Source organism: Garra rufa, chromosome 12, assembly GCF_049309525.1.
Source record: "Garra rufa chromosome 12, GarRuf1.0, whole genome shotgun sequence".
Taxonomy (NCBI): domain Eukaryota; kingdom Metazoa; phylum Chordata; class Actinopteri; order Cypriniformes; family Cyprinidae; genus Garra; species Garra rufa.
In genome coordinates this window covers 21,907,128-21,932,450 of record NC_133372.1, presented here as the reverse complement: position 1 = coordinate 21,932,450, position 25,323 = coordinate 21,907,128, and the positions used below count along the sequence as shown (strand labels likewise).

At 39.1% G+C, this 25,323-nt stretch overlaps 1 protein-coding gene across 1 annotated transcript; it reads right to left on the bottom strand.

Moving 5' to 3' along the window:
• Nucleotides 1-14,039: 14,039 nt before the first annotated feature.
• LOC141346912 (neuronal pentraxin-1-like) lies at nucleotides 14,040-19,322 on the bottom strand. Its single transcript, XM_073851868.1, has 5 exons — nucleotides 18,811-19,322; nucleotides 18,274-18,481; nucleotides 17,228-17,472; nucleotides 16,796-16,975; nucleotides 14,040-16,606 (listed from the first exon to the last, which is right to left on the bottom strand). Exons 1-5 carry the CDS (start codon nucleotides 19,225-19,227, stop codon nucleotides 16,385-16,387), a joined length of 1,272 nt encoding a protein of 423 aa, XP_073707969.1. The 5' UTR covers nucleotides 19,228-19,322; the 3' UTR covers nucleotides 14,040-16,384.
• Between the last annotated feature and the right edge of the window lie 6,001 nt (nucleotides 19,323-25,323).

Below are 25,323 nucleotides of genomic sequence, written 5' to 3'. Positions count from 1 at the left end.
ATAGAATGTTCATTCTATTCTATCGGTACAATCGATCACAAAAAAAAAAAAAAAAAAAAAAAAAACGGAGCTGCGGTTGGCAACAATAAATATATTTTTAAACTCTGCTGCCAAGCTAAACATCACTGTCCCGAATTGTTTTTGTTATTTGTAAGAAGGGGAAATATATTTGACTCTCATTTCAACAGCACAAATCGTGCACAAACGAATGGCATAGTTTTGGTAAATATTTCTTTTTTATGCGTGCCAACTTCAGTGAGGTCTGCGCAAAGGACTGATCATTACAGATCATGTTATTAGTAACATTCCTTTGATTCCTGGTTGTTTTTTACGTACGTAAGCCACGTTAAGCGTTTGAGATCGTCCCTTCAAGCTGCCCTGAGGGACAAGCTGTAGTGGAAGATGATGCTGCTCTGTGTCTCTCCTGGGAGCTCATCTTTAGAAACTAAGAGGTGAAATACTAATAACATTAATACTTAATATAAACAAAGCACGACGTATTGCACACCGCAGCAACTTTCCAATATGCACGCTACGGACGTCACCGTCTGTGCATCCAGGTCAGAGAGCAACTGTCCATCAAAAGCTCATTAGCCAATCAGAGTAGATCGCTGTTAAGCCCGCCCCCACGAGAGGTTTGTGCCAAAACAGCAAACGAAAATTTGCGAAGCGTAAGCGAAAGCTGTGGCAACGCATTCAAAATCCATGATTCGCGAAAACGATTCTTTGAAAATCATTAACAAAGAATGAAGCATATTTGAAGAGCATGTTAAATTCGTGCGACTGAGTTCATTTTTTCATTTTCATTGTGTTTTTCTTCTTTTGCATTGGCGTATTTTTGATCGTTTCTTGGAAAGTTACGTTCAGTTTTATAAAGTTACGTTCATTATTATTGGCACAAAAAAAATCCCATACAAAGCCTTACTCGCTTCCTGCTTCGGCCAACCATTCACCATGGCTCTTCCGGCCACAGACGTCGTATGCAGCCAATAATTTTAGATAAAGTCATAAAAAGGCAGGTCATTTTTTGCTTTTCTGCAGTTTTAAATGTCATTTTTATTCTGAGTTCACCAAGCTTGAACTTTGTAATGCAGCAAATGCAAAAATTTTCGCACGAGCTTGTGGTTCCAGTCTGATGCATATGAATGGAAGTCAATGGAACGAAAAGCTCCCGTACACTCTAAAAAGTGCTGGGTTAAAAAATAACCCAACCATAACCCAGCTGCTGGGTAACTATGGGACAGAACACGCGTTGGGTTGTTTTGACCCAAGTGCTGGGTTGAACCATTTGACCCAAAATGCTGGGTTGTTTATTTGACCCAACCAGTGGGTCAGATTAACTGTGCTGCTGGGTTAAAGATTACCTAAACATTGGGTTATTTGTTGTCTCATTGCCTTGCTACCTTTATATTTACCAATAATAATATCTAAATCACAAAGGAATGTAAAATTATTATTGTTTTTCTGTAATACATTTACACAACACAAAAAAATGCAACTGTAAACATCAATTTAATGAGTTTTCACATTTCTTTTTAATACAAATTTTCAAAAAGGGTACAGCTTTCACACATTTTGTCCAACCCCTACAGACACAAATAACGGTTTTAGTAGATCAGTTTTTTTTAAAACACAAAACTGTAAACTAGGCACTGTACATTCCTATTCTTTATGTCAACATTGCAGCAGAAGAACACTCAAAAATGAATTATTACCACATTAGAATCATTCCAAACATTGTGCCATTAAACCTAAGCCCAACAAAGAGTCCACCAGACAATGCTTACAATTTAAAACATGTTAGTGTTTAAATGTTAAGTGGCCAGAAAAAAACAGTTGCCCTCAAAAACTTCACACATGAAGACTTATGTCCATCAATATGATATACTGCACGCTGGAGAAATTCCCAGGCAACAAGTCCGCTTCAATGGCATGGCATGGAACAATGGCGAAGGTCTGGGAAGTCGTTGTCTCATCCCCAAGGCACAAATGTTGAATGTTGGTCCCCACCTGTAAATTATACGACATTTAGTCTTGCAACATAACTAACATTTTAAGTTAAGTGTATTTTATGAACATAAACACAGAGGTGTTGAAATAAATGCTAATTTCAGAAGAAAATTTCAAACTGCATTTTTAGTCTTTTACATCTGAACTCTTCATACAAGGGTTGGCCAAAATTATTAGAACATTGGTATTTTCACCAGCTAAAAAATGGTTTTAAATCAGTGATTTCTATCTTTTGCTGTGGTGTGTCAGTTTACGAAATATCAGTTTACATTTCCAAACATTCATTTTGCCATTAATTGTGATAATCCAGTGACATTTTTGTTTGCACAACAGCCAGTGCTCCACACAGGATCTGTTCTCATCATCATCCAGAAGAACTGTGGCGACGTCTCCAAGATGCTTCAAGAGACCTACCTGCAAAGCTACAGTACTGTTAAGAGTTTTAAGCACTTGTAAAATGAGGATGCTGTCAAAAATAATGTCATTAATAGATTTACTTTATCAATTAACTTCGATTAACTAAATTAAATCAATATTTGGTGTGACCATCCTTTGCGTTTAAAGCAGCTTTTGCCCTACACTAGGTGCACTTGCATATAGTTTTTCAGGTAGGTCTCTTGAAGCATCTTGGAGACGTTGTCACAGTTCTTCTGGATTCAGTCTGTCTCAGTTTGTTCTGTTTCTTCATGTCATTCCAGACAGACTGAATGATGATGAGATCAGATCTCTGTGGAGGGTTGACTATTGTGCAAACAAAAACCTCACTGGATTATCACAATTAAAGGCAAAATGAATGTTTGGAAATGTAAACTGATATTTCCTACTGACACACTACGGCAAAAGATAACAATCACAGACTTAAAGCCATTTTTAGCTGGTGAAAATACAACTGTTGTAATAATTTTGGCCATCACTGTGTTTATATATACACCCTTATTAGAGTAGAAAAAGTAAAACAAAACTTACAGGTTGTATGTCAATGAATGGCTTCCGGGATTTCCGTGGTTGTGGGTCTGAAGACCTTTTCTCCAGAGAGGGCAGGACTTTGAAAACACTCTCCTCTTTAGCATCTGAAACATAGGAATAATATGCAAACTGTGAAACTTATCTTATAATCACACATTGAAGCACTTTCATGTGAAAGTTTCTTAATTTGTTTAAATAATGCTAATTAATTCCCACCCTCATTCAACTACTGCAGGTGAAGTATAGATATGGGGTAAGATTCAGGGATGTAGAATATGCTCATGCAGAATAAGGCATCAGTATGTGCTTTATAAGTGCTAATTAACAGCCAATATACAAGCTAATAAGCAACTAAGTAGTTAACCAGTTGATATGTGTCAGATACAGTTGCATTTTGTTTTTATATATTGACATATTATAAGATAAAGCTTACCTTAAGTCATGTCACCCAGCTCTAAATGCACCTATCCACCTCGCTGAGCATTGGCAAGAATTAGGTCTGCAATTGTAGCCCAGTCTTCAAAAATCTGCCTCTCTGGATTTACCTTCCTAAAGTCTTGTGAAATCTGGTAAAAATTGAAAAAGAAAGACCAATCTGGTTAAATAAGTTAGTTTTATACTGGTCTCCTAGTTTGTAAAGCAACACAAGCATTCACTAAAATAGAGGAAGAGTAAAGGGCACGCTTCCTCCTTTCCAAAATGCTCTGGCGTCTGCCGTTGCTAAGCAACCATGTCCTGCACTCTCCAGAAGACGCAGAAGTTTCAGCAAAAAAAAAAATCGCTTGTTCTGCTATTAAATGTATTTAAAATGGTTATTCATGTACAGTTATGATAAGCTGTTCCTCCAACTTGGCTGTTAAGGATGAAGCTAATTGGTTCGTCACATGTCCTGCGGTGGTGCGCGGATGCGCCTGGAAAAAACGAGCTTCTATTATGAGCGCGCATACATAAGGCGCATCTACATTTGAAATAACTAACTTGAGCGCGCAAAAGACTCAACATGTGAACGGCCCCTAAATGACCGCATATACCAAGAGAGACAAAGTCTAACTTTACAGACTGTAGCTAAGACAACATTACATGTAAGTAACACATAGTAGTACATACCAGTCATATTGTGGTTTAACGTTATTAAAGTAAGGGACATGGCGTTTTAGCTAATGCAGAAACCTCAAGGAAAAAAGCGCGAAAATGCTCAACATAAAACATATGGATCTATCGTTGGATTCGGCACGTCGCAGACATTTACTTGAAGAAATATGCCCTTAAAAGATCAATTTTTGTACGAAATCGTCTAATTTTGACAAAACATTGCAAAGCCATACAGTATGCAGACAGTAACAGAACTTACCCCCGTATTTCTGACCTACTCTTTCCATAAGACGTTAAAATAAAGGCTATGTATACTGTAAGTTATAAATAACACTAACGTTACACACACACACAACTTTTATATAACGATAAAGCGACTGTTGAGGCAAAATTAGCAAGTTAACGTTACCTCGCTAGGCTGCTAAAGTAGCCTACTTAACGGTCGTCATTCACGGAATAAAATGCATACCCCGCACAGCGACAGATCAAATATTGCATTAAACAGTGAAATCAGTGTGCTCTTAAACACAACTTATTAAAAATAAAGGTAAATAATTATATAAACATATTATAAACTGTTACCTTATAATCCTGCTTGCTGCGAGGTGCGTGACCGCCTGGCGACGAGACGACTGAAGAATCCAGAATGTTCGATGAAGTGAAAAAAATAAACAAACCGGTTGGGTCAAAATAACCCAACCCAGGTGTTCATAGTGAAAGAACCCCTTATAGTCCATTTGACCCAGCATGATCAACCCAACTGTGTGTTTACAGTGCCTCAAACAACCCAATATTTTGACCCAGCACAATTAACCCAGCAATGTGTTTACAGAAATAACCCAGCACTTTTTAGAGTGTAGCAAACGCTAGTGTGAGGCTGCCTCCGCTAGCAGTGCAGGCTAAACAGGCTCTTCAGGACTCCTTTTCCATGGCCTACAGGTACAGCAGACGAAGCCAGCGTGAGGCTGTCTCTGCTTGCAACACAGGCCCTCAGCCTTTTTCCTTCCACTACTAATAACCCCTTTTTACTTTTCAGTGGCCTCCAACTCCTGTAGCAGTCTCTAGGGCACTAGTCTCTGCCACAGACGTCACGCCCACGGAACATTGGCTGAACGTCTGATGCATATGGTACACTTAACTGGAAACACTTCAGGAATGTCAAAGTCATCATCTGATTAGTTGAATTTGACCGGAATTCCGGGAGACGCGAGTATTATTTTTGGTCCGCCGGGAAACAAAGCGCAGACTGATTTACTCGGCGTTTTACTAAAAGGTGCTTATGCAGACGCCATTGTTGTTATACACATTTGCGACGTTCGCGAACAAATTACTGACTTACTGCTTGTTCTCCCTCTTCTTCGTTATCTTTCAATGCTGGTTATTTCAATGACTGACTTGTTGCATGCCAGTCTGTTGTTGTGGGGGCATTTCCACGCACCGAAACGTGATGCTGAACGAAACCAACTGTGATTGGTTGTTTGACATGTCGATCAAACGGTCTTATGGGCGGGCCTTGGCCAAAGAAAGCTGCCATGAATTCCAGACCTTCAGCCGTCAGTCTGAAGGTCTGGCTACGCGAGACTACTAGGGCACCAATGGCCTGACGATTGTTTTTACATGTCACTGTGCGATCTAATTCTTGTTTGACTAAATCACATTCAATTGAAATGACCACTTAATCTTTAATATTTGGCCATTTCTTTACAACAGAAATGCTACCGCAATTGTAAATCCTTGGATGCGGACATCAAAGTTTCCATTTTTCTTATTTTTTATTACATTCAGTCATTTTACAGAAATAATCTGTTCAGTTTTTCCCCCATAGGTGGCATGAATTAAACGAGGATTTTGCATTAGCCCATTGGAGCGGCTACTAGGATAATTCTTGGGTACGAAATGCCCTCTAGTCTATCTGTCAGCTCCGCATAACTCCCTGTTTTCAAGCATAGACTCCTCAAATCCTCTTGACGAATTCTCTCTCAATAGTAGGACATTGATCGTGCAATTAGTTTGTTAAAATCATGGGTCTTTGTACTTAGCTGGCAAAAGTCAGACACTGCGAGAGCCTTCCCGCTTGAGTGAATGTTTTCTTTCAACTACCGGTGGTGCTTACCCGTCTGTGCCGTGAGTATTGAACCCCAGGTGAACGCGGCAAAAGCCTTTTAAATATGTTTTTCTTTTAACTACCGGTGATGCCTATCCGTCCGCGCCGTGAGTATTGAACTCCCGTCAAATGCTACACAGCCTTCCGGTCAAAGCAAATATTGGCCTTTCAGTTCCGTCTACCAGCAAAGCTGGTAGAACCAGTCCGATGCCTTGAGTATTGAACTGCCGCCGGATGCCGCAAGAGCCTCCCATTTAGGGGAAAAAATAAAAAATAAATTAAATAAATAAATAAATAAATTTAAAAAATGGTCTCCCGTCAGACACCCCAGGAACCTCCCGACCACACAACTTTTCCCTTCCGTCCCATGTTTGGCGGGGCCCACCCGTTGGATGCCATAAGCCTTGGTCTCCCGTTGGATGCCGCAGGGGCCCCCCGGTCAGACAATCTTACCTTTTCGACACCACAGTTGGCGGGGCCTACCCGTCCAATGCCGTGAGCATTGGTCTGCCGTCGGACGCCGCAGGGGCCCCCTGGCCAGTCAACCTTACTTTTCCACGCTACAGTCGGCGGGACCTGCCCGTCCGATCCCATGAGCCTTGGTCTCCCATCGGATGCCGTGAGAGCCTAACCGACGTTGCAATTTTTTCTCTTCCGTCCGACGGTCGGTGAGACTCAACTGTCCGATGCCACAAGTCTTGACCTCCCGCCGAACACTATCCGAGCCCCTTTAGGCCAAACCTGGTGAGACTTAACCATTCGAGGTTCTGAGTCCTGATCTCCCCTCGGATGTCGGCGAGAGCCCTCCCAGTCGGGTTTTCCTTCCTCTCTTCCCGGCCGGCGAGGTTTACCCATCTGATGCCGCGAGCCTTGGTCTCCCGTCGGACGTCGGCAAGAGTTCTCCCGGTCGGGTTCCTATACTTGCCGTCTGCAAGCGAGACTTATCTATGCGATGCCGTGAGCCTTGGTCTTCCATCGGATGTTGCGAGAGTCCCCCTCACCAGGCGTCCCAAACTCTTTTTATCTGAGAGGACCCACTCGTCCGACATTCTGAGTCTTGATCTCCCATTGGAGGCTTCATGGGCCCTCCCGGTCAGCCATTTGCCACTAACCAACAGGGGCCGGTCGACCGGTTGGGCCCACATGCCAACATCGTGAGCTGCTCTGGCCAAGGCAACTTAGGCTCTCCTGGTCAGGCCCCAACAACACTGCTCCTCCATCGGCCGGTAGGGTTCACCCATTCCAACGCTGCGTGCTCCCATTGAGTATCGGTTCGAGCCCTCCCGACCGGGCGCCCCAAATCTCGTAAATCCATACCAGCAGCCGGTAGGGCCTACCGACCTGATACCAAAAACCTCTCCCATCGGAGTACGTAGGCTCTCCTGGCCGGCTAACCAAGCGACTTCTCTCAAACAACAGCCCCCGCCAGATCTCAGCGCATTGGGGGGGTCCTTAGTCCGGCGGCTGTCCTACACTCCATTGCTTATTTAGGGGGTACTCTAAGTTCGGGCCATTCCCGAGCTCAGAGCCCTTCCCTGGACTGCATGCCAAACATGCATTACATATTTCAGCTAATTGTATGTAAGTGCGAACCCGTGAAATGATGTTTTATTAAAGGTGCCATAGAATGGAAAACTGAATTTACCTTGGCATAGTTAAATAATAACAGTTCAGTACATGGACATGACATACCATGAGTCTCAAACACCAACATTTCCTCCTTCTTATATAAATCTAGTATTTGCAAAAGACCACCGAAAAATAGGTCAATTCCAACATAACATAGACTGTTACGAAACAGTCGTTAGAGATCATTAATAGTTACGCCTCCAACATTTGCATCGCCCAATCATCGGTAACGTCAGCACATCAGTTAAACAAGGCGAGTCACTCAAGGGACACGGTTAGCTTAATGCTAGCGCTAGCCTGTTACATTGCTATACATAGGATTTCACTTACCACATAAACAGAGAGGTGATTGCACTGGTGATGGTGAATGATGGAGAAATAACTGCCTGATGATGGCGAATGATTTACAGATCTTGAGAATCAATGACGAGCTCAACGTGTGTGGTAAGAAGCACTCCCTCTGCATTGTAACTTTACACAGAGCACATGCATCAAGTCAAGTCAAGTCAAGTCACCTTTATTTATATAGCGCTTTTAACAATACAGATTGTGTCAAAGCAACTGCACAGTATTTAAACAGAACAATAGTGTGTAAGTAACGCATTATTGTAAATAATCAATTTTCAGTTAAAGGCAGTTCATCAATGAATTCAGTGATATCATCGTCAGTTCAGTTCAAAAAGTATACGATATCGCTGGAAAGTGTCCCCAACTAAGCAAGCCAGAGGCTTATTCTAGGTATTATCAAATTGCCAGAATTTTGAGAACGCAGCGGACGTGAGGGACTATAATGCGATAGAAGCTCGCTCAAATACTGAGGAGCTAAACCATTGAGGGCTTTATAAGTAATTAGCAAGATTTTAAAATCTATACGATGTTTTATGGGAAGAAATATAGAGCTGAGTATCATCAGCGTAACAATGAAAGCTAACACCATGTTTCCTGATGATATCTCCCAAGGGTAACATGTAAAGCGTAAAAAGTAATGGCCCTAGTACTGAGCCTTGAGGTACTCCATACTGCACTTGCGATTTAAATGATACCTCTTCATTTATTGCCACAAACTGATGACGGTCTGATAAGTACGATTCGAACCAAGCCAGTGCACTACCATTAATGCCTACATAATTTTCAAGTCTATTTAAAAGAATGTTGTGGTCAATAGTATCAAACGCAGCACTAAGATCCAGTAGCACTAATAGGGAGATGCAACCACGATCAGTTGACAAGAGCAGGTCATTTGTAACTCTAATAAGAGCAGTCTCAGTACTATGATATGGTCTAAAACCTTGTGGTTTTTTAATGAGTGGCTTAATAACAGCCAGTTTGAAGGTTTTGGGGACATATCCTAATGATAGTGACGAATTAATAATATTCAGAAGAGGATCTATGACTTCTGGAAGTACCTCCTTTAGTAGCTTAGATGGAATAGGGTCTAATATGCATGTTGTAGGTTTAGATGATTTAACAATTGTATATAATTCTTCCTCTCCTATAATAGAATGAGTGGAATTGTGGCATCACAGTATGAGCATCATGAGACTAAAATGTCGGCGATTCAAAATGGCAGATTCAACAAACCGCATATTAAAAGCAGCTAGAGCTCCTAATTAAATATATATTTTTATCCATGTGCGAGCTATTGAGCTTTGTGAAACAGCCAATCAGAGCAGAGCTCATTAATGTTCATGAGGCTTCCAAAAAACAGAGCATTTTATTCTAGAGGCAAATTCTAGGGTTGTAAATGGACCTGTAAAACCATTTCTGGAGATTTTTTTGCCCTTTCCTATGCCATATACCTTCTATGTAGATATCAGAGAACAATTTAAAATATTCTCTCAATGCATTCTATGGCACCTTTAAAAAAGTTCAGGAGGAGCGCGTCAGATACTTAGCCTAATTAACACAAGAGGAACGCACTCAAGTTAATCTACAGCAGGTATAAATACAGCTGACTCACCTCTACCCATTTGACGGTTTATCAGCATCCCTCCACCACCCCATCTCCGCACACCAAACATGCATTACATACTTCAGCTAATTATATGTAAGTGCGAACTCGTGAAAAGAGTTGTTACCTGTTGCAGAAGAACCGCTTCTTAATATTGTTAACTAGGGTTGTGTATCGAGAACCGGTTCCATTTTAGAACCGGTTCCAAATTTCCATTAACCGGGTATTCGATAAGACACGCGCATTTCGATTCCGCTTAACGATTCTCGCGTTCGCATTTTAATGTGATTTTCAAACGATTTAAGTGGAGGAAAGAAAAGAACTTGCGCATTGTTTGCGTGCAGCGCACACATCTGAAACGCGAACACGGAGAACAGCGGTCCTGATGCAGGCTCCCGACCTGTGTCCGTTCTCGAAACAGTTCCGTGCATCTCCACTGCAGAAAAGGTTGTTCCGGCCCGGAACTGACTTCTCTTTCACATTTATTGACCTGTATGAACGAAATACGTCAGCATATCCTCATAAACACAGCGTTTTTTTTTTTTTTTTTTTGTCTTGAGTGAACGTAAACAGATAGTATTCTTTGGTCTGTGTTCGGTGTTAAAGAGACAGCCGTCTAATAAACGTGCCGCCTGTCATAAATGTTAATCAAAGAACAAAAGAAAATCATTAACTGACTGAATATCTTTTATAAATTTAATGAGGACTAATCAATATTTTATTTATGAAAAGCAAACTATGCAGTGTTTTTAAACTTTTGATTTCAATTTCTGTACCTGAAATTTGTTCAGTTTTATTTATTTATGCTATTGCTAATTGATTTGCTCCTATTTTATTACTTGTCTTTAACAATTTAATGTTTGAAATTTATATTAGACTAGTTGTTTGTTCTCTGTGGTATTATTTGGTAAAACCATAGGCAAAAGACAGAATAAATATGTTTGACTAAAAACTTTTTAATGGATTTAATGGAATTTATTTGATCATATTGGAATCGGAATTAGGAATCGATAAAAATCGGAATCGATAAGCAGAATCGGAACCGGAATCAGAATCGATAAAATTCAAACGATACCCAACCCTATTGTTAACTCATTGTTATCTTTAGGCCACGTCCAAAAGCCATTCAAACTGGCAGTTATTAAGCCTCTTATTAAAAAACCACAGCTAGACCCCTGTGAACTGGCAAATTACAGGCCCGTTTCTAATCTTTCGTTTATGTCTAAAATCTTAGAAAAAGTTGTGTCTGCTTAATTGTGCTCCTTCTTGCAAAAAAAATGATCTCTTTGAAGAATTTCACCATAGCACAGAAACTGCACTTGTAAAAATCACAAATCACTTGCTTCTTGCGTCAGATCAAAGCTGCGTCTCATTGCTATTTTTACTTGATCTTAGTGCTGCGTTCGACACTATAGATCATGACATATCATGACATACATAGATCGATTACAAAACTATACAGGTATTTAAGGGCAGGCTTTAAGATGGTTCAAATCATACCTGTCCGATCGCTACCACTTTGTTTATTTAAATGGGGAGTCATCGCAATTATCACCAGTAAAGTATGGAGTATCAAAAGGATCTGTCCTAGGTCCTCTGCTATTTTCAATTTACATGTTACCCCTTGGTAATATTATTAGGGAATATGGGATTAGTTTCCATTGTTATGCTAATGATACTCAACTATATATTTCAACAAGACCAGATGAAACTTCTAACTTAGCAAAGCTAACAGAGTGTGTTAAAAATGTAAAAGACTGGATAACCAATAATTTTCTACTATTATATTCAGATAAGACCGAGATATTACTTATTGGACCAAAGAACAGTACACAGAATCTCTTAAATTGCAATTTGCAACTTGCAATTTGACAGCGGCAAGGAACCAAAACTCCACAGGTGACAGAAATGGAGAAAAAAAACCTTGGGAGAAACCAGGCTCAGTCGGGGGACCAGTTCTCCTCTGGCCAGACCAAACCAGCAGTTTGTACCAATGTTCGATTGTAGAGAGCTCATCAGGTTCCTGTGGTGTAGCGCCGATGGCCATCTAGGTTGGTGAGGTCTTTAGTGATGATCCGTCTCTGGAGCTCATCTGGTTGACATTCAGGGCTGTAGAAGTCATCTCCAGGTGGTGATCCGTGATCTAAGATGGGTACGGACTGGATCCGGGGGACTGCAGTGACCATCTGATCCGGATACAGGCTGGGTCTGGTGGCTACGGTGACCTCGGAATAAGAATGAAACAGACTAATATTAGCGTAGATGCCATTCTATTCACAATGCAACGGGTACATCAGGTGTTATGGGAAGTGTTTTCGGTTCCGGTTGACCTAATTAATGCAGCCTAACAATCCTTTAACGGATTTGAATTATAGGAATGTGTTAATGTTTTTATGTGTAAGCCAGGTTAAAGAGATGTGTCTTTAATCTAGATTTAAACTGACAGATTGTGTCTGCCTCCCGAACAGTGTTAGGTAGATTAGGTAGATAAGAAAATGATCTGCCACCGGCAGTTGATTTTGATATTCTAGGTATTATCAAATTGCCAGAATTTTGAGAAGGCAGCGGACGTGAGGGACTATAATGCGATAGGAGCTCGCTCAAGTACTGAGGAGCTAAACCATTGAGGGCTTTATAAGTAATTAGCAAGATTTTAAAATCTATACGATGTTTAATAGGGAGCCAGTGCAGTGTTGACAGAACCGGGCTAATATGGTTATATTTTCTGGTTCTAGTCAGAACTCTTGCTGCTGCATTTTGGACCAGCTGGAGTTTATTTATTAACCGTGTAGAACAACCACCCAATAAAGCATTACAATAATCTACCCTTGAGGTCATGAACGCATGAATTAATGTTTAGGCATTTGACATTGACAGAATAGGTCGTAATTTTGATATATTTTTAAGATGGTAAAATGTGGTTTTGCAAATGCTAGAAATGTGGCTTTCAAAGGAGAGATTGCTATAGAATAGCACACCTAGGTTCCTAACTGACCGAATTTACAGAGCAGCCATCTAGTATTAGACTGTGTTTTAGGTTATTACTTGTGGAGGTTTTAGGTCCAATAATTAACAATAGTATCAAATGCAGCACTAAGATCCAGTAGCACTAATAGAGATATGCAACCACGATCGGTTGACAAGAGCAGGTCATTTGTAACTCTAATAAGAGCAGTCTCAGTGCTATGATACGGTCTAAAACCTGACTGGAAATCCTCACAGATACCATTTTTCTCTAAGTAAGAACACAATTGTGAGGACACTACCTTTTCTAGTATCTTTGACAGAAAAGGGAGATTCGAAATTGGTCTGTAATTAATTAATTCAGTTAATTCAGTGTTACACTGTTTTTCTTAATCTTTTTTAAGCGCACTGGAGCAACTGTATCTAAAGTGCTAGAAAACACAGAGTCCATAGTTTCTATTACATCATCAAGCTTTCCTGAGCTGTTGGATATGCTGAGGAATTCAGATAAGTTAGGAAGATTACTTACAAAGCAGTCTTTTGTAGTAGAAGTGATGTTTCTACCGTACTTGTAGCAAGGAGTTGAATTTACAGTTTTAGCTATCTGGAGTATACAAGAGACTAGATAATGATCTGAGATAGCATCGCTTTGCTGCAGAATTTTAACGGCATTAACATCAATTCCATGTGACAGTATTAATTCTAAAGTATGATTTCGGCAATGAGTAGGTCCTGACACATGTTGTTTAACCCCAATAGAGTTCAGAATGTCTATAAATGCTGTTCCTAAAATGCATCTTTTTCATTATCAACATGGATGTTAAAATCACCCACAATTAAGACTTTATCTGCGGCCAACAATAATTTGGATAGAAAATCAGCAAATTCTTTAATAAAGTCTGTATGGTGCCCTGGTGACCTGTATACAGTAGCCAGTACAAACGTCACAGGGGATTTATCATTACCACTTGTTTCTCTGGATAATGCTATATGAAGCACCATTACTTCAAACGAGTTATATTTGAAGCCTGTTCTCTGAGAGACATTGAGAATATTGCTATAAATAGTAGAAACACCTCCCCCTTTACCTTTTAGACGTGGCTCATGTTTATAACAGTAATCTTGGGGGGTTGACTCATTTAAAATAATGTAATCATCTGGTTTTAGCCAGGTTTCTGTCAAACAGAGCACATCTAGGTTATGATCAGTGATCATATCATTTACAAAAAGTGCTTTCGTAGAAAGGGACCTGATATTCAATAAGTCAAGCTTTATCAATTTTTTGTCTGTATTATATCTATTTTTTATTTTTTATTTGTCGAACATCCATTAAATTGTTAGTCTTGATTTGGTTCAGGCGTTTTTTGTATTTTCTAGCTCGGGGGACAGACACAGTCTCTATAGTGATATCTAGGTGAAAGGGTCTCTATGTGCTGAGAATTAACTGATTTCAGGCGGCTAGCAGACGGTCGGTTTAGTTAGGGTGACCATATTCTGAGAATCCAAAAAGAGGACACCCTCCCCAGGATGCACACCCCCCCAATCACACATTTATTTAAATTCTTATTTAAACTGATTTGCCTTTATTGGCAACAGACACATACTGCCCTCCAAAGGCAAAGTGTAGTAACTACGCATTTGGTCAAAATTGAGGCTTAAAATGGACTTGATGAAAACTGTTTTGTCTTGTGGCAAAGTCTCCTGATCAATTTTGTCCCAAAGAAACGAGAGTGTTTCCGAGAAACAAGAGTGTCAACATGTTTGACTAGCTGGCCTAAAAACTTTAAAGGCATTTTTCTCTGTTTCAGTGTTGGTGTAGTTACTGCACTTTGCCTTTGGAGGGCAGCATAGGTGCAGATGGTGCACAGTGCTTCCCATTTATCATGACCACGAATGAACATTGGGTATTTTTTTTGCAATTCGTCTGTGAAACTACATTTGCGTTTCAGCATGTTAGTGACACACAGCTCTTGCAGCGCAGCTCCTCGTTTGTTTTGTTTTGACAACTGGGTCTTTCACGTCATCAGACAGGTACCTCAGAATAATGCCGGTGGGCAGTGGCTGCATTTAAAGTGTTGAATTAATGACGGTCAGTGAAATGAGGTGACATTTTATGATATTTTACAAAATCCCCCCGGACATAATTTTATAGCCAAAAAGGAGGACATGTCCGTGTAAAAGAGGACGTATGGTCACCCTAGTTTAGCCAGTCTGTCTGCTTCCTGACCTGGGCCCCCTGGAATACTTAGGACCATGTGATATTTCAGTTTTAATTTCCATAGCTGTGTACTCACTCTTATGGGACACTTGGACAGCTGTTATTTTTACAGTGACACAAACAGTCTTTTGTTTTTGTGTGATGCTGTACGAAACCACCAGGTGGTACTCTAAAAATGTCTGAGTGCACCTTTGATATTTCTGTTCGTAATTTATTGATGGCATAAGTGGGCCTTATAAGTGGGAGTTATAAGTGGAACTGTTTCCTTTTCAGCATGCAGTCTATTACCATACACACAAACCAATGACGGCAGTGTCCACCATGCCCCATGTACACAAACAGAAAGAGTTAGGTGAGATTTAGAGAATGAGAGATTTTAGGGTGAACTTGAGTACATTTTCATAAAAGTTTAACAAGTCTGTTAGTTAATACTCTCCCCATATATATATATATATATATATATATATCAATTTTATTACAAAAATTAGATCATCTTTCAGTAGTGCCATGCTTCCAGCATATATCAATACAGTAAAAAACCTGACCCAAAACAATAAGCCGATGTTGCAGCATTAGATAATTCATGCTGTTACTGTACGAATAACATTCCTAGAACAGAGTACAAATACACCAGTTATTGCCAAAACACACCAGAGCCTTAACAATTGCTGTTAAACACATTTCATAAAAACAATTCATCAACAAAAGTAAAAAGACAAAGCAAAACATAATGAGTAAGCAAACTAAAAGTATGTGCTGAACTGACAAATCAGCTCAAGGCACTCAGGCTTCAAGCATGTTGGCAACTAAATGACATTCTTACAGAAACATTGGTGAGATCACTTGAAGCAAATGAAGAAAGTGCTATCTTAAACTATTCTTTTCTAAATAAATAAATACATACATACTTTTTCTTATATTATTTTCAAGTCCATCACAGTGCAAGATCCGGTGAGAACGGGGAACCGCTAAGATAACAAATAAACCATCATTTTATAATTTGTGACTGAGTTTGAGAAGTCTTGTTGGGAAAACACAAGAGTGATGTTCTGATGTTTCTTTACTGTCCAAAAGCTTCAAAGAGACAGTTCTTCAGCTGCTGGCCCCCCGAAAAAATATATGAGCAACAAAATAAGCAAAAAACTGTGTTCACTTGCAAATAAATAAATAAATGAATAAAGCAGCAAACAAAATCTAATGCTAAAAGTAACCCTGTTGCTTTGAGGTTTGCAAAATAACCAACATTAAACTATTTCATCAAGACAAAAAATTATTCTCAGTTTTGCACAGAAATATTCAGGTATTCATAGAAACCCCAGGTTTACTCTTACAGTACCTTAAAATTGTTTTATCAAGAATTCTTTTTCACGAATGTCAAATAGAGAAAAAGAAACTAAGACAAAAACTAGAAACATGAATCTGGGTTTGGCTATGGCTCCCACTTTACAGTTCAGTTGAGCTGACGACAGGGCTCAAAAGTCCATTTAGTGGCTCCACCAAACACATCTATACTACTCTCCGACCATGACAACACATTGCCAGCTTGTGCTCTGTTGTTGCAGGTTGCCAGGTTGTAGATTTCTCCAGCTGTTAATTTTCTATCCCATATATTGAAATTTGCCAGTTCACCTACAAAGGCTTGGGTTGCATCAAAGCCTCCACCAAGTGTGTCCTGCAAGAACAAAAAAATATATATATATAAAAATTAAAAACATTCAATATCAGGTTACTGAACAGCAGGCAAGCCACTTAAGTCTATATAAGCATGACCGATAGATTTACTTTTGCCTGTGACTAAGGTCAATAACTGACATCTACATAAAAACTACATAAACCATAAAGGCATACTTCTGAGTCTTACCTGCTCCTGACCTAAAACCAGTACACCGTTGGGTTTTATTGGATGGTAGGGTGCCAGATTCTCTCCAGTTCCACGCAGAACACCATCCTGAAATGCCTCCCATACTCCATCACGAGTCGTCCATGTGATGCAGATGTGATGCCATTTGCCATCGTTGATGACGAAAGGTAATTTTGCAACCTGTAAAGTTACACTGTTGATTATTCATATTGCTCTTCTGTTTACAAGTGCCAAAATACTTTTTTGTGATTGTTTATTTAATGTAAAGCACAGACAGAATACCTAGCCTATACAATACAAAATACTATTTTTTAAATGAATAGACCTCAGCAAGCAAACTCAGAGCTACAGACTAAATATATAGACCCTGCTTCTCCCACAATCAGTCATGTTATGCATTACATAATTGCATTATTATTTGCGACACTTTACCTTGTCATTTATAAGAATCTCCATTGGATTGTTCCCCCATTCTATGAGAACAAGCTCATTGGCTTGTCCAGGAACAGCATAGGAGAAGGGTGTTCCCACCCCTGGTGATGCATTGGACTTTATCCACAAGCAGAAAGAGAAGGCATACATTTCTGGTAGACTTTTCTTCACTTTGGCATACATGTAATTTGTTCTTAAGGGGAATGTTATCTGAAACTTGTCCAGTGGCCTGCTACCTTTTGAACCTGCAGAATAAAAAGTATGGACTGTTAGAGTTTATAACACTCCCTCTCCCTCTAAATGAAATCTCTCTCTATATCTGTTTAAAAAGGATTTATGATAGACAAAGGATGGTGTTCAAATGCTTCCATTGCTTGTATCTACTGCTATGATGCTTTGGTGACTGTAATTATTGTTCTTGGACTATTCATTGCACTACTGTCAATTACTTTTATGCCAAACCTTCTACTCTATAAATTAACAGGTTTTACTCAGGGATCAAACCGACTAGCTACTTGTTAAACCAGCCAAACACATGTTAATGCACAGTGCAAGCAGAAATCTACCATTCTTTGTGTTTTTTCTTTTTATGACATTTATGCCATTTTTATTTTGTATATGCATATATTCATAGAACATTAGCTATTTTATTGCAATTTGTGAAACTAGCGGTTGTAGTAAAGAAGTAGAGAAATAACGCTGCTTTAAATCTCTCGCATCTTTCATTGGTTAAGCAGGCTACGCTTTGAGCAACAAACTTTGCACAGCTAATGCAGACAAGACCTAGCCTACTTGCTTTGAGAAGGATGTGGGCTCTAATTATCCTATCAATATTAGGCTACATCACATTTGTGGTTTATTGGCTCAATATGCGAAGTAATGCAGCTCCCCCTCCCAAACCATCTTCTGCGACATTACAACGACTAAACATTGTTGTTTTACTGTAAATACCGTCTATGCTTCTTAAATGCATCATTGCTGTATAGTTCATGTTTATTATTTACATCAAATATAAATACAAATTTTAATGGAATGAGATCTCAGACCTTTCTCCAGGTCGTTAATTCTCTGATGTAAGGAGGTGAGGGTTGACTCCACTCTATTGCGCTGATCCGTGTCGTTCTTCTGCCCGGGTTTGCTCTCCTCCAGAGTATTGACCCGGGACAGCACCTGCTTTTCCATATCATCAATCTTATTCTGAAGCAGATCTTTAAGGCTGTTTGCCTGGACAGAGCCGTTGTTCCTGCTGTACTGCTACAGGAAAACAGGACAGGGGTATTCAAACGAATACTTTAAAACGCACGCATAGGAAACTTATAAGAGACTAGATAAGCCAATTTCAGGATTAGCACAGCCTGCCGTGAACCAGTGACACATTGACTAAATCTGTCAAAGACCTCCACACAAGTCATTCGACCCCATTTAGATTACTCACTGCATATAAAACAGATATAAAAATGTAAGTAATTCTATCATGCATCGCATGAGTTTGCGTCTAAAGGACTTCAGCATATGACTTGTAATAGACTATATGGAGTCACATGTCTTAAACTGAAGAGACCAAATCACTAGGTTGTAAATACCTCCAAGTTTTCCAGTCTCTGTTTAAGCGTGGCTAAAGTCTTCCCGAGTTGGGCTAGAGTATCTGTCGGGCCGCGGGACACGTCTCCCATTGTGTTTTTGCCCGGTTCTTTCTTTCGACCTCCAGCCACGGGCTCCAGAACACCCTGGCTCTCACAGCGGCTCAACTTCGAAGTTAGTTCCCTGATCGTCTCCTTCTGATTCATGATAGTTTCCTTCTGTTGTAGGACTGTCTCTCTTAACTGCATTACTGTTGTCTTCAGATCCTCCGCTGGTCCGCTGTTCTGCATAGTGGCTGCGCACAGGTCCATATCCTTGGGCACGGACGTGCAGATGAACTGTGTCTGTCCGAAATCTTGCGAAGATCCTTCCAGATATGTAAGTGAGAGCAGAAAAAGTGTCCATGAGATTCTCTCCATAGCGGGTTGCCTTTTTTTTTTTTGTCAATGTTTGATGTGTGATTAACGTGTTGTTTACCACCACCGAGCTGTCCACTGACTCTATGCTGCGCGTGTGGGTTTATATAGGGCAGCAGAGGATCAGCGCAGATCCGCTGCAGCTCGCTCGTGCTTTCTAATCATGCCAAGTGTATTTCTTAAGGTGGAACTGAGAGCTAGCAATTCAAATGTGCTGTCTCCACGATGGTAAGTACAATGTGAAGCACAGCAAACTATTCATATTTTGGGAGTAGTTGTAGTTTAGTTTCGTATTTTAGTTTATTTAGAGATATTTGCGGTACAACATCAGCGTATCTAGTTCTACCTTAAAACTGTACCCACGTAGATTCCACTGGGTTGGTCCAGTGCCCGAGTGGTGGCCCTGCGGAGTAAGGGTTGGGTTTTACTACCCGCGGTTCTGATCTCTTGCCCATTCAGCATGTATGTATGGAGAAATTCTTCCATGAGTAAGGATGAACACTCACGTCTCATGACAAGAATCTGTTTTCCATTTAGTGTGTGCATTTGCCAATAGTGCACTTTCAGGCTTTTCGTTTGCTTAAGCATTTAATCTTGACACGGCAAATCGCACTGGACATAATGCACCATGGTATGACATGGTATGACCGTGGAGTTTTGAATCAGCCTCCTTTTTCCCCTCAGCGCCTTCTTCAACACCCAACATGTCATATGTAGATATAATATCAAAGAAGGGGCAAATTATGTTTACATACAATACAATATCTGTACTATTTGCATGTTTACATACAATACAATATCTGTACTATTTGCATTTGCATCTCTCTTAGAAGAAAACAAACATAACCCTAGGTATTTGTTCAATACTGTGGTTAAATTAACTAAAAATATAGCAGCAACAGGTTTAGACATTTCCCAAAAGCACAGCAGTAATGACTTTATGACGTACTTTACCTCCAAGATAGACACTATTAGAGATAAAATTGTAACCATACAGCCGCCCGCTACAGTATCGCATCAGATAGTGCGTTGTAGATCTCCTGAGGAACAATTCCATTCATTCTCTATTATAGGAGAGGAGGAATTGTATAAACTTGTTAAATCATCTAAACCCACAACATGTATGTTAGACCCTATTCCATCAAAGCTACTAAAGGAGGTACTTCCAGAAGTCATAGATCCTCTTCTGAATATTATTAATTCGTCGCTATCATTAGGATATGTCCCCAAAACCTTCAAAATAGCTGTTATTAAGCCACTCATTAAAAAACCACAACTTGACCCCTATGAATTAATTAACTACAGACCAATTTCGAATCTCCCTTTTCTGTCAAAGATACTAGAAAAGGTAGTATCCTCACAATTATGCTCCTTCTTAGAGAAAAATGGTATCTGTGAGGATTTCCAGTCAGGTTTTAGACCAAATCATAGTACTGAGACTGCTCTAATTAGAGTTACAAATGACCTGCTATTGTCAAGCGATCGTGGTTGCATCTCTCTATTAGTGCTACTGGATCTTAGTGCTGCATTTGATACTATTGACCACAATATTCTTTTAAATAGACTTGAAAATTATGTAGGCATTAGTGGTAGTGCACTGGCATGGTTCAAATCGTACTTATCTGACCGTCATCAGTTTGTGGCAATAAATGAAGATGTATCATTTAGATCGCAAGTGCAGTATGGAGTACCTCAAGGCTCAGTACTAGGGCCATTACTTTTTACGCTTTACATGTTACCCTTGGGAGATATCATCAGGAAACATGGTGTTAGCTTTCATTGTTACGCTGATGATACTCAGCTCTATATTTCTTCGCAGCCCGGCAAAACATATCCATTCGAAAAACTAACAGAATGCATAGCTGATATTAAAAACTGGATGGCGAATAACTTCTTACTGTTAAATTCTGAAAAAACAGAGGTACTAATTATTGGACCTAAAACCTTCACAAGTAATGACCTAAAACACAGTCTAAAACTAGATGGCTGCTCTGTAAATTCGTCGTCATCAGTTAGGAACCTAGGCGTCCTATTCGATAGCAATCTCTCCTTTGAAAGCCACATTTCTAGCATCTGCAAAACCGCATTTTTCCATCTTAAAAATATATCGAAATTACGACCTATGCTATCAATGTCAAATGCTGAAACATTAATTCATGCGTTCATGACCTCAAGGATAGATTATTGTAATGCTTTATTGGGTGGTTGTTCTGCACGCTTAATAAACAAACTCCAGCTGGTCCAAAATGCAGCAGCTAGAGTTCTTACTAGAACCAGAAAGTATGACCATATTAGCCCGGTTCTGTCAGCACTGCATTGGCTCCCTATAAAACATCGTATAGATTTTAAAATCTTGCTAATTACTTATAAAGCCCTCAATGGTTTAGCTCCTCAGTACTTGAACGAGCTCCTATCGTATTATAGTCCCTCACGTCCGCTGCGTTCTCAAAATTCTGGCAATTTGATAATACCTAGAATATCAAAATCAACTGCCGGCGGCAGATCATTTTCTTATCTAGCGCCTAAACTCTGGAACAATCTACCTAACACTGTTCGGGAGGCAGACACACTCTGTCAGTTTAAATCTAGATTAAAGACACATCTCTTTAACCTGGCTTACTCATAAAACATTAACACATTCCTATAATTCAAATCCGTTAAAGGATTGTTAGGCTGCATTAATTAGGTCAACCGGAACCGAAAACACCTCCCATAACATCTGATGCACTCGTTGCATCGTAAAAAGAATGGCATCTACGCTAATATTAGTCTGTTTCATTCTTATTCCGAGGTCACCGTAGCCACCAGACCCAGCCTGTATCCAGATCAGATGGTCACTCCAGTCCCCCGGATCCAGTCCGTACCCAGCTTAGATCATGGATCACCACCTGGAGATGACTTCAATAGCCGTGGATGTCAACCAGATGAGCTCCAAGGCGGACCATCAATAAAGACCTTGCCAACCTTGACGGCCATCGGCGCTACACCACAGGATCCTGATGAGTTCTCTACAATCAGACATTGGTACAAACTGTTGTTTGGTCTGGCCAGAGGAGAACTGGTCCCCCGACTGAGCCTGGTTTCTCCCAAGGTTTTTTTCTCCATCTCTATCACCTGTGGAGTTTTGGTTCCTTGCCGCTGTCGCCTCTGGCTTGCTTAGTTGGGGACGCTTTCCAGCGATATCGTATACTATTTGAACTGAACTGACGATGATATCACTGAATTCATTGATGAACTGCCTTTAACTGAAAATTGATTGTTACAATAATGCGTTACTTACACACTATTGTGCTGTTTAAATACTGTGCAGTTGCTTTGACACAATCTGTATTGTAAAAGGCGCTATATAAATAAAGGTGACTTGACTTGACTTGACAAAGAACATGGGGTAACACTTTCTATGAAGCCCGTATTTATAATACATTATAAGGGTATTCTTAAGGCATTATAATGAATGCATAATGCATTATAAAAAACCTTATAATATGTTATATCATCTCATGAGTATTCATAAGAACAGTTTTAATGTATTATAATTTGTACTTTTTTGTGGTTATAGCTTTTAAGAGAATGATTACCTCCTCATAGTTATAACATATTATAAGTCTCATATCTTGCCATGTTTCTCATGTCACTTTACTTAAAGCATACAAAGACCACTTATAAGTAATTATAATAATATTTCCGAAAGAACCCTAAGATCAGGTATCAGTTTAGATAAATGTGTAATATGAACAGTTTGATGATTTTGATGGTACCCTTCAGACAGCTTTTGATAAGTAACTCTGCAACTGCATGTCAGCTAGCAGTAATTATTATTATGCTGAATATATGCTAACACTAAATTTCGATGTTTCCCCAAAAGACAAACTATTATGTTATATTATAAGTAACTTTGCAAGTACATGAACATTCTACCTAGCCCAACCATAACCTAAGCCTACTAATACTCTAAGGAGTGTTAGTTGGCATGTAGTTAGAAAGTTTAAGCTTATAGTCAATAGACTTAGGGGACCATCAAAATAAAACGTAATATAATGTAAAAAATAAATGTAATATGATATAGTCCATTATAAATTAAGAAGATTTAATATGCCGTTCATTGTGTGTTATAAATTATCATAATCTTAAAAGTTATAACCTCAAATACTCAAGTATTATAATGTATTATAATTGTTGTTATGATTATTCATGAGATGGTATAACATATTAAAAGGTTTCTTATAATGCATTATGCATTTATTATAATGCCTTAGAAATACCGTTATAATGTGTTATAAATAGGGGCTTCATAGAAAGTGTTACCGAACATGGACTCATAATTTATTAAACAGGTTATCGTAACATCCAAAAGAACTAGAGAGCATATCCATATCAATCCAATATAAGAGGTGCAGGAGATGCTAGTTAACGGAGCTATGCTCAAATGCAATGGTCTTATGAGAGGTTGTTATAAGCATTGTTCAAGGGAATAACTGATTGAGATGTAACTTTTGGACGATCTCAGTTCACGAGTCACGACAGGCTTAAGCGTTTTGGGCGGTCAAGAACTGTTGTTCTCCTATTTGATTTGCTGATTTGGTTTCATTTTTCATCCGGAATGGTGCAGTGAGCAGCAACCGGACATGTAGTAGCATTCAGAAAAAAACTGACTCTTAAGTCATTGATAATTTGTTTAATCATTGACCGCACATCTTCCAGTCAGCACAGTGCCATGCTTAAGGTGTAAAAGAGGTAGCAAAACAAGAAATATAAGACTTCAGCAACTATGCAAAAAGCATCTGTACATGCACCAATGTACATCCTGAAGAAGGTAAAAATGTATTATTTGTCGGTAGACCCACATGCAAATAGTACAGATATGTTTTCTTTACCAATAACAAATAAAGAGCTTTTTTCTGGATAAAAACTGGGCTCCATAACCATCAAGGTCACAGGACATTATACAAATCTAAGTTTCAGTACACTGCACATAGACAACATGGCCAATATAGAAAAATAAAACTCTTTCTCTCAGGAAAAAAAAAGTTCTCTTGTAGAAAACAAATTGAAAATCGAAAAATCTATAAAACTGAAAATCGAAAATCTGAGCTTTGTAACTTTGTGACAGCAGCCACGCTAGTCTTTTTTGCAGAGACAGAATGTGGCTCACATCTCACAGAATATGCATATCTGATTATTATTACATAGATATGTTTTTGTACAACCTAAATATATACACATTAAAACTTTTCCCTGCTGAAAAGTTTGTATTTGCTATGTGGCCTCTGATTTAAGCTTATATATAATAATATATATAATAATTCTGCCTGTAGTACCTTCACCTGCCTCTCCTTTGGTATCTGCAGCACTGGGGACCATTAAATATTGTAGAGAAAACTCTTAAAATAGTTATTTGAAATCTGATTAGTTCAGTTTACCCACATACTGTAGTTTTTGAACATGAGCCTTCACTTGTTTAAGGTTGCCTTACTAGATAATTCAGCCATCTTCTTAACTACAACATGCTGGAAATAAAGTTTTACCCACATATAAATCAATTAAACAGTTAAATAAATCTTTTAAGAAAACCAAGCATAAAAGATATGTATAAGCTGGAAGCAAAAGAATCTATACTATACTATGCTCTCTGTTTTATTACACCCAATATGGTAAAAATGACTGAGAGGTTCTTAGAACCTGCATCTGTTGAAATCTGATGCCAACATATTAAATTTAGCTGATGATGAAAGCTAAATAAAATTAAGACCTTAACCTTGTTAATTATGAGTAATTATTAGTAATATTTGATGTAATAATAATGCATTCTGCCTGCTCCTGAAATATGTGAAATGATCACCCTCTGAACTAAAAACTAGAATATTGTTTATATAGAAGCCCATCCATTCAAGGATTGTCTGAATGCCATGTTTGTGTAAACATCATGTCGAAGGTGCCTGTATTTGGTGCATTTTTGAAAGACAGATGTATCTTTTTCTGCCTATGTTCCCACAGCACTCTCTGATATAGAATATTTGTTTTATTTATTTGTTATATTTATTTATGTATTATATTTTATATATAATTGAAATGTCATACATAATAATTATAATATTTAAA

Coding starts and splice junctions, on each gene's coding strand:
- LOC141346912 (XM_073851868.1), bottom strand. CDS start 19,227: ATGGAGAGAATCTCATGGACACTTTTTCTGCTCTCACTTACATATCTG. Junction 18,482..18,810: donor AGAGACTGGAAAACTTGGAG/GTATTTACAACC, acceptor GTTTTCCTGTAG/CAGTACAGCAGGAACAACGG. Junction 17,473..18,273: donor AATTAACGACCTGGAGAAAG/GTCTGAGATCTC, acceptor TTTATTCTGCAG/GTTCAAAAGGTAGCAGGCCA.